We start from the raw sequence: 18,957 nt of genomic DNA, 5'->3' as shown, positions 1-18,957 counted from the left end.
GTTAATTATAAGAAATGTGACACATTTTTTCTTAAAACACCATAATCATCTTTCTTAATACCTCCTCTCTATCTTCTATTCGATTATGGTTGAAGGAGTATCTATAGGGGTAATTTAGAGAAAATTGATAAATATGAGAAATAGGTCTTATATTTAAGACCAAAACCAATTCAATAATTAGGTCATATATTAAGAACCGGAAGAATAGTATTTTATTGGGAAAAGTAAGTTTTACTCGATTTATTTCATCCTTAGGCCTCACTTCCTAAACTAACAAGGTACTGATATTTAAAATTAATTTCCCCCTATTATTCTTGAATACTTGAGTTCTTGTCTCTCTGTTTTTTCCCCTGTTATGTCAAGATAATAATACACACACACACGGCACTTCATAAGTATGTTTATTTTTTGAATGAAAAATGATCACTCTCCTTTCGAAACTTTTTGGTTTGTTAGGAGTAATTTAATTACAATTTTTTTTTTTAAAAAAAGAGTAATGGTTGGTCCTACGTGGAGAGGAACACCGAGCTCCACCTTTGACGATTGCATGGGGATCCAACCAGGAACCGACATTTTGGCTTCTTCCTACAAACCTTTCGTTCTTCACTTAATTTGTTTTTTTTCCCCCCCACATATTTAAGTTTCCATATAATTTCCCCTTATGACTTTATGATGATATATATATATATGTATCTATATAAAATTATAAATTATGTGGGGCTTCATTGGCATTGATTTTCAACATTTCACGATGAGCCCTGTTGACATAGACAGCATGCCTTTCTACTCCTTGACGTGAATTATTAAAAAAAATTTTTGGGCAAATAAGTGATTGGATAATTGTCACCTTTAAGGGATGTTCCATCTACAGCTCAAATTGAAATTCATAATTGTATTTTATAAACTTATTACTAAAATATTAGTTTTTTAACAGATAAATAAGTAAAATTAAACTATTAAATTTGAATTATGATAATTTAAAATATTTAACAAAATATTTTTTTGAATATGAAATCTGAACTAATATCATGATAATTGAAATGAGAAATAAATGGCAATGGACAGAAAGAAGAGCTGGCTTCCCACTTGCAATCAGTACTAACGTCAGCACAACCGCGTCATCAAAGTCAGATGTGCCCACCAATTTTAGGGTTCATGAAGCGTGCTTGCCTCCTGATCCTTCCTCGAGACTTCACTTTCCCCGGCCCCCACCCGGAAAACAACCCAAAAAAAATCGACTGTGAAAAAATACATAGAGAATGGTTAATAACCTTGCAACACGTGTCTCTCGAGATCTTCCAAGCAGTTTTTTTTGTTTTTTGTTTGGGTAATTTTAGATGGCTGTGATAATGGAGCCACAAATGTTCTTCTAAGCAAAGAAGAGACACTATGATCAAATTTGTGAGAAAAACAACTGTCTCATAATTATAAGAGTACTAATATTTAGATGCAAGAAAAGCTGTGAAATTTGGACAATTTTTTTTAGAATTTTTCACTCATATATTCTCTGTTACCAGACTAAATGCAATCTAGAAAATATGTAATTTGTATACAATATCAAAATTCAAGGCTCAACTTTTCCATTCAGGATTTTAAGGGAAAAAACACGCCTTCATTAAATGAAAAAAAGGGCAAAAAACAGAGTTTGCGCGTTGGAGGGTCAATTATTGCTCCCATTTGACTTGGCTTGACTTTCTCTCTCCCTTTGGTTACGTCTTGTATATAAAATGTCCCCTCAAGCTCCGATTGCTTCGTTCCACCTCAGTCATCTCCATCTCTTTCTCTTCACGTTCTTATCAGCAACGCTTTCTTAGCCCTCCCACATTCCAACAGAAATTATGAAGGTCAGAACTTGACTCTTACGTTATCTATATATAAATGGACGCATCTAACTTCGTTTAACCTCTTCGTTCAATTTTCAGAGAGTTTTGCTTTGTTTCCCTTTCATGTCTGATCAATTATCTTTGCTTGATTCATTATGTGACAGAAAATAGTGTTGAAGGTGGAATTAGACGATGACAGAATCAAGAAGAAGGCCATGACGGCAGTCTCTGGCATTGCAGGTACATTCAAATTCAGCAGCTTCTTCATCTTCTTTCCCATCCATGTCCTGTATATCATTAAAAACCTTTCTCGAGCATGCTGGGTTTAGTTCAATTTAAGGTTTCACACGTTAATTGCGCTGGACTAATAATGGCATTAATGTTGCAGGAGTTGAGTCAGTGTCGGCGGACATGAAGGCAAAAACATTGACGGTGATCGGAGACATAGATCCTGTGTGTGTAGTGGGGAAGCTGAGGAAGTTGTCTCCCACAGAGATAGTTTCAGTGGGAGCAGCCAAAGAAGAGAAGAAAAAGGAAGAGCCTAAGAAGCCAGAACCCAAGAAGGAAGAGAAGAAAAAGGAAGAACAAATAGTGGTTGTGCCGTGCTATGATTATTATTATTATCCAATAAGACCCCACCAATATTGCTATGTGACTTGTGTTGAGGAACATCCTAATCCCTGTGTCATTTTGTAATTAAGCACCTTTTGAATTTTGGTTTTCAGCGTTCCCACGCAAAATAATGGGTTTAGATGCTTGTTAACAGAGTACTGTTGTAATACTACAAGTCTTTGATATGAGATCTAGATTATTATTATTATTATTATTATTATTTTGAGTAGAAAGGTGATCGATTAATCAAGAGTATGTGCAGGCACATAGAAATGCAGAAGAGGCCGATTACATAACAGAGTAAAGGAAGCTAACTACAAACCTAGTGACTAGAAACGACAAAGCTAATGCAACTGGTTACAAAAGAACTAGACTATTATAAATCATGAGTATTAAAAATTTTAACAAGTGTAATTATTACAAAGAATATCTGAAAAAAAAAAAAGGAAAACAAAGTGGATTGGGATTTTATACTTAAGATCAAATTGAATATCGAATCAGCTCTTATGTTAACTATGAAAGGTAGTATTTTACTGGGAAAAGTAATCTTTACTCAATATATTTCATCCTTAGTCCTTACTTCCTCCTTACTTCCTAAACTAACAAGGTACTGATATTTAAAATTGATTTTCCCCAATTATTCTTGAATACTTGAGTTCTTGTCCCTGTGTTTTTTCCTGTTACGTTAAGATGATAATACACGCGCGCACACAGACACGGCACTTCATAATTATTTTTATTTTTTGAATGAAAAATGATCACTCTCCTTTCGAAACTTTTTTTTGAAAAAAAAAAAAAGAGTAATGGTTGGTCCCAGGTGGACAGGAACACCGAGCTCCACCTTTGACGATTGCATGGGGATCCAACCAGGAACCGACATCTTGGCTTCTTCCGACAAGCCTTTCGTCCTTCACTTTATTTCCTTTTTTTCTTTTCACATATTTAAGTTTCCATATAATTTCCCCTAATGACTTTATGATGATATATATATATCTATATAAAATTATAAATTATGTGGGGCTTCATTGGCATTGATTTCAACATTTCACGATGAGCCCTGTTGACAAACAGCATGCCTTTCTACTCATTGACGTGAATTATTAAACTTTTTTTTTTTGGGGCAAATAAGTGATTAGGTAATTGTCACCAGTGGGGGGTATTCCATCTACATCTCAAATTGAAATTCGTACTTGTATTTCATAAAATTATTACAAAAATATTAATTTATTAACAGATAAATAAGTAAAATTAAACTATTAAATTTGAATTATGATAATTTAAAATATTTAATAAAGTAATTTTTTAAATATGAAATCTGAACTAATATCATGATAATTGAAATGAGAAATAAATGGAAATGGACAGAAAGTAGAGGTGGCTTCCCACTTGCAATCAGTACTAACATCAGCACAACCGCGTCATCAAAGTCAGACGTGGCCACCAATTTTAGGGTTCATGAATCATGCTTGCCTCCTGATCCTTCTTCGAAACTTCACTTTCTCCCGCCCCACCCGGACCCCCTCCTCCCAAAAAAGAAAAAAGAGGCCAGGGTGGGGGAGGGGAGTTCATAAAATTGAATATATCCTGTAAAATCAATAATATATCCTGTAAAATTGATTAATAAACGTGCGACACGTGTCTCTAGAAATGTCTCAAGCGGATATGTTTTGTAATTTCGGATGGCTGTGATAATGGAGCCACAAAGATCAGTGTTTGATTAGATCCCAAGCAAGTGAGTTTTTTTGGAAGCCCTAAAAGCCAAAAGGTCACCCCAACGCCCCATGGTTCTACCTCGATCCATCCAAATCCCAATCTTCCTTCACAATTTTCTCCGGCCGTCCGTGTCTTGTGTTGAAAATAAATGACACTATGTTGAAAATAAGTTGATTTTCTAGCTGATCAGTATATGGCGCGATATGCCGCTAAAAAGCAGATTTTTTTTCCCTTTTTGGTTTTTTTTTTAACTCCTCTTGCATAATGCTCTTTCAATCCTTTACATAAAACTTATTTAACTAATTTAATTAGATTAAGAAAGTTAGATAATTTAGTTAATTATAAGGAATATAAATGTTTTTTTTAAAATACCATAATCATCTTCCTTAATATCCCTCTCACTTTTTTTTTAAATTATGGTTCAGGGAATATCCATAAAGGTAATTTAGAAAAAAAAATAATAAATATGATAAATAGGTCTTATATTTAGGATCAAAATCAATTCAACAATTAGGTCATATGTTACGGATTGGGGGAGTACCATGCCTAGAAATTTTTCTAGTTTTTGACCCAAAAAAATCATGAAGCGTTTATTGAGTTCTTCTAACAAATTCAGGCCAAACAAAGAAGAGACACGATGATCAAATTTGAGAGAAAAACAACTGTCTAATAATTATAAGAGTAATAATATTTAGATGAAAGAATCTAGAAAATATGTAATTTGTACAATATCAAAATTAAAGGCTCAATTTTTCCATTCATGATTTTAATTTTTAAAGGTAAAAAACAGGCCTTCATCAAATAAAAAAAAGTAAAAAAAAAAAAAAAACAGAATCCGCGCGTTGGGGGGTTAATTATTACTTGGCTTGACTCTCTCTAGCGTGCGACGCCCCATCCCTGTGGGTGCGTCTTGTATATAAAATCTCCCCTCAAGCTTCGATTGCTTCATCCCAGCTTCAATCATCTCCTTCTCTTTCTCTTTAAGGTCTCATCAGCAACGCTTTCTTAGCCCTCCCAGATGCCAACAGAAAATGCGAAGGTCAGAACTTGACTCTTTCATGATCTATATATACATGCATGCATCTAACTTCATTTAACCTCTTCGTTCAATTTTCAGAGAGTCTTGCTTTGTTTACCTTTCATGTCTGATCAATTATTTTTGCTTGATTCATTATGTGACAGAAAATAGTGTTGAAGGTGGAATCACACGATGACAGAATCAAGCAGAAAGCCATGAAGGCAGTCTCTGGCATTCCAGGTATATTCAAATTCTTCAGCTTCTTCATCTGCTTTCCCAGCCATGTCCTGTATATTATTAAAAACTTTTCTTGAGCATGCTGGGTTTAGTTCAATTTGAGGTTTCAAACGTTAATTGCGCTGGACTAATAATGGCATTAATATTGCAGGAGTTGAGTCAGTGTCGGCGGACATGAAGGCAAACACATTGACGGTGATCGGAGACATAGATCCTGTGTGTGCAGTGTGCAAGTTGAGGAGGTTTTCTCACACACACATAGTTTCAGTGGGACCAGCCAAAGAAGAGAAGAAAAAGGAAGAACCTAAGAAACCAGAACCCAAGAAGGAAGATCCGAAAAAAGAAGAACCAAAAGGTGTTGTGCCGTACTGTGATTGTTATTATTATCCAATAAGACCCTACCCGTATTGCTATGTGACTTGTGTTGAGGAATATCCTAATCCCTGTGTCATTTTGTAATTAAGCACCTTTTGAACTTTGATTTTCAGAGTGGAAAATAATGGGTATAGATGCTTGTTAACATAATAGTATTGTAATATTATTTCAAGTGTTTAATATAAAAGCTAGAAGGTTATTATTTTTGTTTTTTTGAGTAGAAAGATAATTGATTAATCTAGAGTATGGACATGCACATAAAAGTGCGGAAGAGCCGGTTACAAAACAGGGTAAAGGAAGCTAACTACAAACCTAGCGACTAGAAACAACAAAACTAATGCAACTGGTTACAAAAGAGCCTCATCATTATGAATCATGTGTATTAATTAGCTAGAATTATTATTTTATGAAATTTTTAACACATACAACTATTACAAATATCACCTTAAAAAAATAAAAAATATGAGAGACAAAATGAATTGGGATTTTGTACTTAAAATCAAATTGAATAACAAATTAGTTCTTATGTTAACAATAAAGATAGTATTTTACTGGGAAAAGTAATCTTTACTCAATATATTTCATCCTTGGTCCTTACGTCCTCCTTACTTCCTAAACTAACAAGATGCTGATCTTTAAAATTAATTTTCCCCAATTATTCTGGAATACTTGAGTTATTGTCTCTCTGTTTTTTCCCCTGTTATGCTAAGATGATAATTCACACACACACACGGCACTTCATAAATATGGTTATTTTTTGAATGAAAAATGATCACTTTCCTTTCGAAACTTTTTTTGTCTGTTTGAGTAGCCCCGGTTGCCAAACAAGGCAGTCTCAATCTATCATATTCAGATTATTTAATTATAATTTGTAAATTACAGCTGGAGGTGGCTATGCGGCTGGGCAAAGAAAAATAGTGACTGATGGTTAATTCACGTTGTGGATATTAAAAAAAGTAGTTTGAAAAAGATGATCGTGTTATTCAAAGGGAAAATGACCCATTACCACTAGTATTTTCTGTGTGCCTTCTGAGGGACGAAATAACCTCAGAATCACCTCGGTTTGGGAAAGTAACCATTATCTGCAACTGAGGTTATGATTTATGCATTTAAGCACTCGGTTTAGGTTCTGATTTTGCATTATTTTTACCATACCACACAAAATGAAATAATATTTTCATTACTTCCCATGTTCTAATCAAATTCAATTAATAGATTTCATCTTCATTCATATTGTTATTTTATTTTCCACTCCATTTAAAAACAATCTGTATATACCAAACTGATCATAAAAAAAAAAAAAAGAGATTCTTGCATCTCTGGCTCCTTTATATGAAATTGCAATTCCTTTTTTTCCCCCCAAATACAGTTTTACTCTATAAATACCTCCGGTCTTAGCTTTAACCTCACATTTTCAATCAAACCACTATCTAGAAGCTGCTTCCGTCCTTCCTTTCTGTTTCCATCCGGAATCTGACGCAAAATGATGGTGAGAGTTTCATCTTTTTCTCCTTCATGTCTTCAAAAAATATCTTGAGACTTCTTCTTCTTCTCGACCCCTTTCACGCATCACTCGGTGAATTCTATTTTATTACTATCAGTAAAATCATCTCTTTTGTTCTAACGTACATCTGTGTTTTGCTGTGTGAGACAGAAAGTAGTGCTGTGGGTGGACTTTCACTGTGAAAAAATGAAGTCCAAAGCCATGAAGGCAGTTTCTAAACTTCCAGGTACTGAATCGTAAAACACCACATCAAGAAGAGGACTCTATGGATCATAAACTTGAGAAATCATAATATATCATGATATATATACATATATATTGAAGGGTTTGTAGTGATGAATTTAACTTTTGCAGGAGTTGAATCAGTGTCAGTGGACACGAAAGACAAGAAATTGACAGTAACTGGAGACGTGGACCCAGTATGCGTAGTAGACAAGCTGAAGAAGGTGTGTAATACAGAAATAATATCTGTAGGACCAGCGAAGGAGCCAGAGAAGAAGAAGAAAGACGATGATAAGGCAAAGAAGGAAGCAGAAGAAAAGAAAAAACTTGAGTTGGAGGCAAAAAGGTTGGCTGAGCTCAGGAGTTTGTCAGAGTATTATCACCACCAGATGAGACATCCATATCCATATTACTGTAGAAGCATGGTTGAAGAAGACCCAAATAGCTGTGTCATTTGCTGAATGTTAGATCAGACTCATATCACCAGATCACTTTGTTTGAGTTGTGTGTTTCTGTTCAGTTCATGACTTTTTCTTTTGCTTAATTTCTGTTCAGGATGTTCGTAATGAAGTGACCATATTTGATTTTGCCGATCTTGATGGTTGTCTGTTCATACTTTCTCGTAGTCCAAGTCTTCTTACGAAGTCTTTCTTTTATTGCTATTATATTTGAGCATCTGGACTCCTACCACTGACAGCCCATGGTTTAATTAATAATCCCCATTAAATTTTCAGAAGAAGAATACTGATTCCCATGTGGTTCCAGAAAACTTTCTGTCAAATCCGAAAGTTTTATATTTTATGGGAAAGGATCCGAGAAGGCTTTATGAATGACATAGACGCATGCAATGGAAGAGAAGAGGGCTCAAGAAAAGATGCATTATTGTTAAATTAGTGGCCATGTTGCATGATTTTGATGGTCAACACTGGCAACTTTGGCTGATATATAATTAATCAATTAAGAAGCACATGATGGGGTTTGGTGCGAAATTATTGATGAACAGGGGTCAATAATCTCATTGATAAATTTATAGATATCCATAGAAAATGACAAAAGGGTCTTTAACATTTGAAGTTTGTGCTCAAATTGACCTCCTTATCTGCAAGAGAGCGACGTGAGTCTGATCAGTTGGGATCTGCTTAATATAATATTCAAATCATCGGATCAATTCACAGATTATATTAATAATATTCAACATATAATTAACAGATAATGAGATCTTGTGTCTTCCAAAGCCTTAGCTTATAATAATATTCAGAAATCGATTATATCATAAATATGAAGCAAGTTGCAGCTAGCAGATGTTACTTACAGTGCACCGTGTAGTTTTCCCAGCGTTCAGTCGGTTCAATGAATGGGTTCCAAAATACCCATTGGTGGACATACCTAAAATATCAGCCGTTAAAATTGGAGAGCCCAACATTTTATTAAGCCACTCCTTCAAAGTAAACCTTCCAATATGAGACTCATGATAGACTTTAGATATTGCTGCAAAATTGTTGGGTTCTTTTTTTTTTCCTTTTTAAGTGAAAAAATTGTTGGCGACTAGTTGTAGGCGAAATCACACTATCAACATATCATATACCCTCTGTATAAATACTAAAATTTACTAATAGTATATTGGGGAAATCACAAATAAAGACCCTTGAATTAGCAAAATCACTCTATGGTCACCTGAATATGCCAAATTACCATGAGGGACCCGGTCTCAAATTATAATTATGAAATCATGGCTAAATTACCAAAATACCCCTATTTATTTTTTTTTAAAAAAAGAAAGCCACTGCCTCATCGGAATCCGGCCACCGGCGCCGGAGCTCCGGCACCGGCGGCCTTCCTTTGTTTTTTTTTTTGTAACTGTTTTTTTTAAATAGTGAGGGAAGTGAGGTTGGGGGGATTTGATCCCCCAACCTAATGCTTTCCAAAATAAGGAATGACCATTGAGCCAACAAATTTTTGTTAACATTATGATGCAAAAAAATATATAAGTTAACTCATTTACTCTTGTTCCAGGTGATGACAACAATACATTTAAAAATAACAAGTTCTGATTATAAAATAACAAGTTTGGGATTAAATTTTAACAACGTTTTTTTTATAACAAAACACTTTGTTTCAAGTGATAACCACAATACATTTAAAAATAACAAGTTCTGATTATAAAATAACAAGTTTGGGATTAAAATTTAACAACACGTTTTTTTTATAACAAAACACTTTGTTTCAAGTGATAACAACAATACATTTAAAAATAACAAATTCTGATTATAAAATAACAAGTTTGGGATTAAAATTTAACAACAAGTTTTTTTTATAACAAAACACTTTGTTTCAAGTGATAACAACAATACATTTAAAAATAACAAGTTCTGATTATAAGATAATAAGTCTGGGATTAAAATTTAACAACACGTTTTTTTATAACAATTAATTATTTTATACTTTTAAAAAATAAATTATTTATAACTTATAAAAAATATTTTAAATATATTTATTTCTCTAAAAATACTTTTTAATCTGTATATCTATACAACTCATTATAAATCAAACTACTTCTTATAAATTAAAAGTATTTATAATAAGGCATTTTTAATCTATTAATCATAGTATAAATTTTATATTATAAAAAAACATGTTGTTAAATTTTAATCTCAGACTTATTATCTTATAATCAGAACTTGTTATTTTTAAATGTATTGTTGTTATCACTTGAAACAAAGTGTGTTGTTATAAAAAAAACGTGTTGTTAAATTTTAATCCCAAATTTGTTATTTTATAATCAGAACTTGTTATTTTTAAATGTATTGTTGTTATCACTTGAAACAAAGTGTTTTGTTATAAAAAAAACGTGTTGCTAAAATTTAATCCCAAACTTGTTATTTTATAATCAGAACTTGTTATTTTTAAATGTATTGTTGTCATCACCTGGAACAAGAGTAAATGAGTTAACTTATTTTTTTTTTCCATCATAATGTTAACAAAAATTTGTTGGCTCAATGGTCATTTCTTATTTTGGGAAGCATTAGGTTGGGGGATCAAATCCCCCCAACCTCACTTCCCCCACTATTTAAAAAAAAAAGTTGCAAAAAAAAAAAAACAAAGGAAGCCCGCCGGCGCCGGAGCTCCGGCGGCCGGACCTCGGCGTCCGGCCGTCAACAGTGGCCGGAAGCGGCCGCCGGAGCTCCGGCGCCGGTGGCCGGATTCCGGTGAGGCAGTGGCTTTCTTTTTAAAAAAAAAAAATAAAGAGGGGTATTTTGGTAATTTGGCCATGATTTCATAATTACAATTTGAGACCGGGTCCCTCATGGTAATTTGGCATATTTAGGTGACCATAGAGTGATTTTACTAATTCGAGAGTCTTTATTTGTGATTCTCCCTAGTATATTCCCTTCCTTATTTTTACAACTTGAATATATTGACAGTGTGTGTGTGTGGGTGTAAAGGACTAAAGGAGACTTCCGGTCAAAAAGAAGGACTAAAGGAGACGTGAGCAACACCGCAACAGTGACCGCACAAACCAGGAATGTGTTGTTTTTTGACTACTCAACCTAGGGTGTGTTTGGCAAGCACCCCAAACCATGGTTTTGGGACCCAAACTATGGTTTGGGAAAAATGTTAGCCAAACACCTTTAAAAAAATCAAAACCATGGTTTTGAGAAAAGCAGAAATTTTTTACTTTTGGAGGAAAAGGGGAGTGTGAGAGCCTATAGGATATGTATCTTGTTGTTTTTTTTATAAACATATTTTTTATAAATATATTTAATCTTATATCTTATAAATATATATACATATTAATTATTTATTAATTATATTATCTTATATATTATTAATATATGTTAAATAAAAAATATATTATTAACAATTTTATTCCTTCAAATTAAAATATATCATAAAATATTTTTTCTATAATTATCATATTAATTTATGTCAATTTGTATATATAAAAAGTACTTCTAATAACAACTATCCAAACACTCACACTTCTCAAAATCATTTTTTCACAAAATCTATTCTTCCCAAAATCTATTTTTTTCAGAATCTATTCTCCAGAAGCTATTCTCTAAACCATGGTTTGGTTTCATCCAAACACACATTTAATTAAGGTTGTCTGTTTCGATCGGACGTGAAATATAAGATTGCGCATTTTGAATTACACACACAATCTTGTTGAGGCTACTTCATGCCTCGTCGACGTTTTCCGTCCCACGTATCGTTACTCAATAATTCATGGTTCTCAACAGAAGTTTTAATTTGTTAGGTTCTTAACTGTTAATAATGTACCTTATGGGTCTTTAAGTGTCAATTTCCCATCAAATATTTGTTCCACCACGTTTTTTTCCATAAGATGAGTGGAGTCATTCAGGAGAGAAAAAGAGCACATGTATGAGCCAGAACAACATAAGTTTAAGAAATGGCCAGCGCAAAGAAAAACAGAGTGATGAGATAATCTTGCTTCTAATTCCAGGCCTTGCTTCACGATGTACTCTAGTTTCCCGAACAAAGGACTTTTTTTTTTTGGGGGGGGGTGTTTGGTTCACTTGCTCTATCTCAGAATCGCAGTAATTCCTTTAGTTCGGAGAAGACAATGACCTTGACTTGTGTATATTCTTAATCTGCTCCAAATCTTTGTCCTGTTTCTTGTTCCACAGCAAACCAGAGGTGGCTGAAACAGGTCGGAGGATACCTAGCTGGGTAAGATCACGATTCAAGAGCTTTCTTTAAAGCACTAATTAGAAGAACTCCAGGTGCCTTCCTTGTGAAGTGGCCGGATAATGGAGATTGAGAAATAATCACTTTTTTCCCGTAATATTCTATATTATATAGTACTATTTCTGGTTCTTAATATAAGACCTCGTTTGATTTTTATTTTGGTTTTAAATATAAGATTCCAATCCATTTTGTTTCTCATATTTAGGTTTTTTTTTCTCTAAAAAAGTCCTTCTAATAATGATAATTCTAACCAATGCACTTGATTAGTAAAGATATTTTAAAAAAGAAAATATCTGTTCGTTACAAATAATTAACTTATATCCTTAATTTTTTCAAATTAATCAATTAATTTTTATAATTAGAACCGGAAGTAGTATTTCATTAGTAATTTTAATGCGGAACCTAAAAGTTGAAGAAGGTACGTGGTCCTGCAATCAAGACCCCAAATTGGTTCAATGGAGATGATGATGAAGATGCCATGTCATGATTCCAAAAGAAGTGGGCTCAGAAAATGACCCAAAAAGGGAGCCCAAATCACATATGCAGGTACAGCCGGAGGAGGAGAGGGAAAACAAGAATATTCGGACCCCTGAAGGCAGTACAATAGGGGCAAAATTGGATATCGGAGGCATGTGGGTGATTTTGGATGATCTCCTCTCTCTGTGGCTCTCGTCTCTTTCCTTCCCTTTTGTATCTTTTTTCTGTTTCTATCAGTTTGTTTATAGTACTATTTCTTGTATACCGATAGTTATAAGTGGATTGAATATTAAATATATGCTGCTGGTTCCATTGTGTTGAGATATTTTTGAATTTAGATCATTACATGCCAATTTCTGATACAAACCGGAAAGTCGAGCAGGGTCAGTCTCACTTCTGGAATTGATGGTAAAATGGTGCCAACGCAGCTTTGAAACAATAGGAACATTTATGAAGATGAGACTAGAAGGAGCATAACACAACTCTGTGTATGCAAATGAGAAATTAGAATTTACCTCGGAAAATAAAGCTGAGTGCACAATTCATTGTTTCCGCGAGAAATTTCAGCCATCACGTTAAAACTAACAGGGCTATATTTACCTGGGTTCATGGAGAAAGCTAGCTGAGCTCAACAGCTTCACGATGCAGAAATCAAGCAGAAGCTAACTAAATTGGTCGCTCAGACTGAGGAATCTCAGGTAGTGATCCATTAAGAATAAGTAAAAATCCTGAAAGCATTATGCAGTGAAAAAAAAAGGCAACGAAGAGAATGAATAGAGTATAAGTATATCAAAAAAGGCTCAAAGACTATTCTTCTTATCGGAGGGATTAATCCAGAAAACAAAGATATTCCTCCCGCAAAATTTGAGACGCCAACTTTGTTTCATGTGAGCTTCTGCAATGAAATTTGCTTTCGGTAGGTTTTTAGAGGCTGGCATAAACCAATAATAAAGAGTCAAAATTTTCAAATGACATGAATTCCCCAGCTAAAATACTTGAGTCATGTTGAATCTTTAACTCATTGGTATAATTTAGATGTAAAATAAAACTCTAATTACACCACAAACTAGATCTTATATCTAGATTTGTATGTAGTAAAAATACTACTCATCTAGTTCTAAATATAAAACTTATTTTGTAGTGTAATTGACACTACAAAGTGAATTTTACATTTAAAAATATAATTTATACTATAAAAATAAAAATTTATAATTTACACTAAAAAAATAGATTTCATGTTTAAAATTAGTGGGGCATTTTTTTAATATATCAACCATAGATTAGTTGTTCTATAATGGGAAGCAACTTTTCTTAAAGCTAGGTGGGGCAAAATATATAGGGTCATATGGCATATGAGTATAAATGAAAAAAAGATGGAATTTGTGAGGTGCGTTATGAAGATGATTTCCAAGCTTATCTGTCGTACATAGCAGGTACGCGCAACGGTTCATGCCTCTGTCTCAAGCCATCTCAAGGAGAGTTTGTTGACGCAGCAGTACACTAATTTGCAAAAGAAGTTAATTACTTAAAATAGTTATTACTTCCCCCCTTAATATATAATATTTCTGAATCTAAATAAGTAAATATAAGAGTTAGTTAACTAATTTGAGTAGATTAAGAAAATAAATTATATTAGTTATTTGTAATAAATAGGTGTTGTCTTTTCTAAAATATCTTTGTTAATCAAGTATATTGGTTAGAACTATTATTATTAGATGGATTATCTTGGAAAAAAATGTATAAATATGATAGACGAAGTGAATTAGAATCTTATATTTAGGATCAAAATAAAAGTCAAATAAGGTCTTGTATTAAAAATCGGAGGCACTAGAATCTAATTAGAGAGTAGATCTTAGTTCTATATATGAGACCTATTTTATATATTTATAATTTTTTTCAAATAAACCATATTAATGTTTCCCAATAATAATCATGTGAGATAAGGAGGAAGAAATTCATGAAGATGCTAGAGTATTTTATATAAAAAAATCATATTAACTAATTCAACTAATATCATTAATTTACTATATTAAGTTAATTAGATCTTACATTAAGAATCAATCATCAAACAAGTATTTTGAACTTTTAATAAAAAATTTAATCATTTTAAAATGCTTTACCCTTTATTAATAAAAGTACTAATATAACATGCAGTGATTACCATATACTGTATTTTTATCTTTTATACGTGGGATTACATAATTCGACATCTCAAAAGTATTTATTTATGTAATTTAAAATGAAAATTTTGTCACACATTTTGTCTTTTATAAATTAAGATTGAAAAGTTGTTTTAAAGAATTTTACTGCGGTTCTAAACATAAATTTGATTTTTTTTTTCCGTGTATTTGTCAGGCAAAAGGTAAATCCTTTTCCCAATAAATATCAATCCCCCACGAGTTGCCCGAGGGCAACGAAGAATTATGATGTTCACAAACTCGAATCAAACGTGGCGTTCACATGATTATAAAAATAAAAAATAAAAAATAAAAAATACCATCATTGCATTCCTATCCGAGAAATTTCTCCACCCTGAAATTGAAATCCCCTTTTGCTTCTGAGATTTATTTATTTATCATTTACAATTATAATATATTCTTCTTAAGGAGAACCATAATAAGATCTTAAAAAAATTGTAAAATAAGTGTTAGAGGTTACCATTTTATACTCTCTTTTTTTGGCCAAAAAGGTTACCATTTTATACTTTAAAACTTGTTATTATAACAGCTCTGGTTATTATTAAATTTTTTTAATAATTATTTCTTTTTTTTCAGATTATTATTTCTCCAAAAAGACTTGATAATAATTCTCTGTTCCCCGCACGTCTATGTGTCACTTCGCTGCCACAATTCTACATGCTGTGTGTGGCCTCACATATTTCCACGCCCAAATTACTATCAGTTTCGCGCTCTCCGCCACCGCCGCTGCCGGACACCATGGCGCAAACGCAACAGCATTTCCTGGTCCTTGGATTTCCTGTGCAAAGCCACCTGAACCCTACTCTTCAGTTCTCCAAGCGACTTATTGGCATGGGAGCGCGAGTGACTCTGCTCATCACCGTCTCCATGTACCGCCGTATCATCCAGAAGCCCATCATCGACGGCCTCACAATAGCCAGCTACTCCGACGGCTACGACGACGGTTTCACCGACTCAACCAGCAACGCTAAAGTAGATCTCTACCTCTCTGAGTTCAGCGTCTCGGAAAACAAGCTCTCACCAATCTCGTGGCCTCCAAATCGAACGAAGGCCACCCTTTCGCTGCGGTAATATACAGCCTATACCTTTCTTGGGCGGCGGAGGTGGCGCGTTCTCTTCACGTTCCGTCGGCATTCCTGTGGGTTCAACCGGCAACCGTGCTGGACATATACTATTACTACCTGACGGGTTACACAGATTACATTGACGGCGAAAGTAAAGATCCTGAAGGTGAAATTAAATTGCCGGGATTGCCGTTGATGAAGACGAAGGACCTTCCCTCGTTCTTACTACCTTCAAATATTTACTCTTTTGCCATACCGTTGATGGACGAGCACTTCCGTGAACTCGACCTGGAAGTGAAGCCAAGGGTCCTCGTGAATAGCTTCGAAGCATTGGAATCAGAGGCAATCAGAGCCGTCAGTAAGATGAACATGATCCCTGTTGGGCCGTTGATTCCTTCCGCTTTCTTAGGCGGGAAGGACCCGAGCGACACGTCGTTTGGGCTCGACATCTTTTGTCGTTCAAGTGGTTATGCTGAGTGGCTGGACTCGCAGCCAGAGCGTTCAGTGGTTTATGTGTCGTTTGGAAGCCTTTCGTCGTTGCCTGAGAGACAGATGAGGGAAATCGCGTGTGCTCTGTTAGATTCTGGAAGGCCCTTCTTGTGGGTCATTAGAGATTTTGAAGTTAGATCAGAAGAGAACTGTATAGGAAAAGAAGAGAGAGAAGAGGATGGCGTGAACTGCAGAGAAACTCACAAAAAAGAACAGAAGGCGAACTGTAGAGAAAAAGAAACTCGAAAAGAAGAAGAAGAGAAGCCGCTGATGAATGGAGAAGGAGGAAAAGAGAAGCAGAAAATGAATGAGGGAGGAGAAGAGAAGCCAAAGGTGAGAGGAGGAGGAGGAGGAGAGAAGCAGAAGACGAGTGAAGAAGAAGAAGAAGAAGAGTGGGGATGGAGAAAGGGATTAGAAGAGAAGGGTAGGATAGTAAAATGGTGTAATCAAGTGGAGGTTCTGTCACATAGGGCCGTGGGATGTTTCGTCACACACTGTGGTTGGAATTCGAGCATGGAAAGCTTAGTTTCGGGGGTTCCGATGGTGGCATTTCCTCTGTGGACGGACCAAATGACGAATGCGAAGCTGATAGAAGATGTGTGGAAGACAGGTACGAGGGTGAAGGTGAACGAGGAGGGAGTAGCAGAGAGTGAGGAAATTAGGAGGTGTTTGGATGTGGTGTTGGGGGAGGGAGCGAAAGCAGTGGAAATGAGAAACGAGGCAGAGAAATGGAAGGATTTAGCAAAAGAGGCCGTGAAGGAAGGAGGGTCTTCCCATCAGAATCTAAGGGCTTTTCTGAATGAATTTGCAGGTTGCTGAGTTATGTGCTGATTTTGAGTGCCGTACTGTGTTAGGGACGATTATTCAAATTAAATTGTGTGATCCACTTTCGTCATCAAGTTCTTCAATTTCCGACGCTTGACAAATGAATTGCTTCTTTTGTAAGCCAGTGGCCAGTGGACCAGTTCCCTCGTCTCTCCAGCTCTTGTTTCATCATCATCTTGTGTGGTGGCTATATGGCCGACACGTAAACGATAATCATCCAACAGATATATGGGGGAGACATGGGTATATAATGGGGATAAATCAAAAGCATAGCTCACCATCAAAACTTAGCCTGCTTGAGCTCTCCAACACAAAATAGGGATAGTTAATTTAGAAGTGCTTATAGTCTTAACTAATTTTAAATAAGGGCCTTATAACTTTTTTTTTCTTTTTATAAGGTTCTTATGAGTTAGAGCTGGTAATACGCGCTAATCTGCTGGTTACAGGCTGACCCATGACAGGTTTGAAGACTTGTGGTTCGGTTTTTTTAGGACCGCCTTCTAGCAGGCTAGGATTTTTCCAACCCAATCCATCAAGATAGATCGACGGGTTAGGCTCACCAACCTGTCAATTTTTTTTATTTTTTATTTTAATAAAATTTACTCAAATTTCTAAATATTTAAAATAAAACATGTAAATATAGAAATTATAAAAATAAAACATAGAATATAAAGTTTAAACTTTCAAATATCTCAAAATATTAAACATGATTGCATAATCCATCCATCCAAAATGATTTAATAAACACCCAAATTAAAACATAAATCCAAATTAACAACGGTACAACATTATAAAGTCACAAATATAATGCCTCAAGTGCTCAATCATAACTCATGACTCCTACACGGTGCGTTCCATTTAAAAGAAAAATTAAAAAAAAAAAAAGTAAAATGGGCTAGCCCGCCAACCCTACCGGTTAGCCCGTCGCAGTTACGGGCTTAACAATTATGAGCTCAAAAGATTTGTTTTAGAACAGTCTCAATTTTTATCAACCCAACCCGCTATTTCTTGGGGGGTTGGCGGGTTGAGCCGCATGTTACCGGCTCTATTATGAGTTTATCTTATTTTTAATTTAGTCTCTGAATATTTTATTCTTTATTTTATAAATTCTATTCTATAAACATAAAATAGTGTATATTATTTAATACTAGTTTATAAAAAATAATATTCTAAAAATAATGAATTATTATAATAATTTTATTTTTTTCAGCAAAAAAAATTAGGAATAATTAATTTAGAAATCCTTGTAGTTCTAACCAATTTTGAATCAAGTTCCTATAGCTTTTTTTCTTTTTTATCAGGTTCTTATACTTTCACATGTTTTTAATTAGGTCCATGCATTTATTTTTCTTTCTATCAAGTCCTTATTAATTTATCTTATTTTTAATTAAGTCCCTGAATTTTTTATTCTTTATTTTATAAATTCTATTCTATAAACATAAAACAGTGTATAATATTTAATACTAGTTTATAAACAATAATATTCTAAAAATAATGAATTATTATAATAATTTTATTTTTTTCAGCAAAAAAATTAATTATTCTAAAATGTTTTAGTGAATTAATTAATCATATTACTTATTTTTTATTATATAATTATTAATTTAATTATTGATATTTCATACTTCACTCTTAGTCTATTTAATTAGGTTTATATTTAATTAATAAATAAAAATTAAAACTAAATGCA

At 34.0% G+C, this 18,957-nt stretch overlaps 3 protein-coding genes across 5 annotated transcripts; all 3 read left to right on the top strand.

Annotated features, from left to right (window-relative positions):
* The first annotated feature begins 2,409 nt into the window (after window positions 1-2,409).
* Window positions 2,410-8,094, top strand: LOC114730322 (heavy metal-associated isoprenylated plant protein 12-like). 2 transcript variants are annotated; one of them, XM_028917372.1, is made up of 4 exons: window positions 2,410-2,420; window positions 3,565-3,569; window positions 7,432-7,508; window positions 7,637-8,094. In XM_028917372.1, exons 3-4 carry the CDS (start codon window positions 7,469-7,471, stop codon window positions 7,963-7,965), a joined length of 369 nt encoding a protein of 122 aa, XP_028773205.1. In that variant the 5' UTR covers window positions 2,410-2,420; window positions 3,565-3,569; window positions 7,432-7,468; the 3' UTR covers window positions 7,966-8,094. The 2 variants fall into 2 exon arrangements, with proteins under 2 accessions (XP_028773205.1, XP_028773204.1); XM_028917371.1 differs by lacking the exons at window positions 2,410-2,420; window positions 3,565-3,569 and adding an exon at window positions 7,153-7,267 and having other exon boundaries at window positions 7,433-7,508.
* Window positions 5,078-6,779, top strand: LOC114730324 (heavy metal-associated isoprenylated plant protein 39-like). Of its 2 annotated transcripts, XM_028917375.1 has the most exons (4): window positions 5,078-5,187; window positions 5,331-5,406; window positions 5,555-5,758; window positions 6,661-6,779. In XM_028917375.1, the coding sequence occupies exons 1-4, from the start codon at window positions 5,167-5,169 to the stop codon at window positions 6,708-6,710; spliced, it is 351 nt and encodes a 116-aa protein (XP_028773208.1). In that variant the 5' UTR covers window positions 5,078-5,166; the 3' UTR covers window positions 6,711-6,779. The 2 variants fall into 2 exon arrangements, with proteins under 2 accessions (XP_028773208.1, XP_028773207.1); XM_028917374.1 differs by lacking the exon at window positions 6,661-6,779 and having other exon boundaries at window positions 5,555-5,984.
* Window positions 8,095-15,515: 7,421 nt separating the features above from the next.
* On the top strand, window positions 15,516-17,387 carry LOC114730321 (crocetin glucosyltransferase, chloroplastic-like). The gene is given in 2 exon segments (XM_028917370.1): window positions 15,516-15,880; window positions 15,883-17,387. Coding segments are annotated over 2 exon segments (1,713 nt in total). The 5' UTR covers window positions 15,516-15,546; the 3' UTR covers window positions 17,262-17,387.
* The last annotated feature ends 1,570 nt before the right edge of the window (window positions 17,388-18,957 follow it).

The sequence above is a fragment of the Neltuma alba genome, unplaced genomic scaffold (assembly GCF_004799145.2).
Source record: "Neltuma alba isolate B1F8T4 unplaced genomic scaffold, ASM479914v2 tig00012727_pilon, whole genome shotgun sequence".
NCBI classification, from domain to species: Eukaryota; Viridiplantae; Streptophyta; class Magnoliopsida; order Fabales; family Fabaceae; genus Neltuma; species Neltuma alba.
The sequence above is the reverse complement of the archived record's forward strand: the minus strand, read 5'-3'. Positions and strand labels throughout refer to the sequence as shown.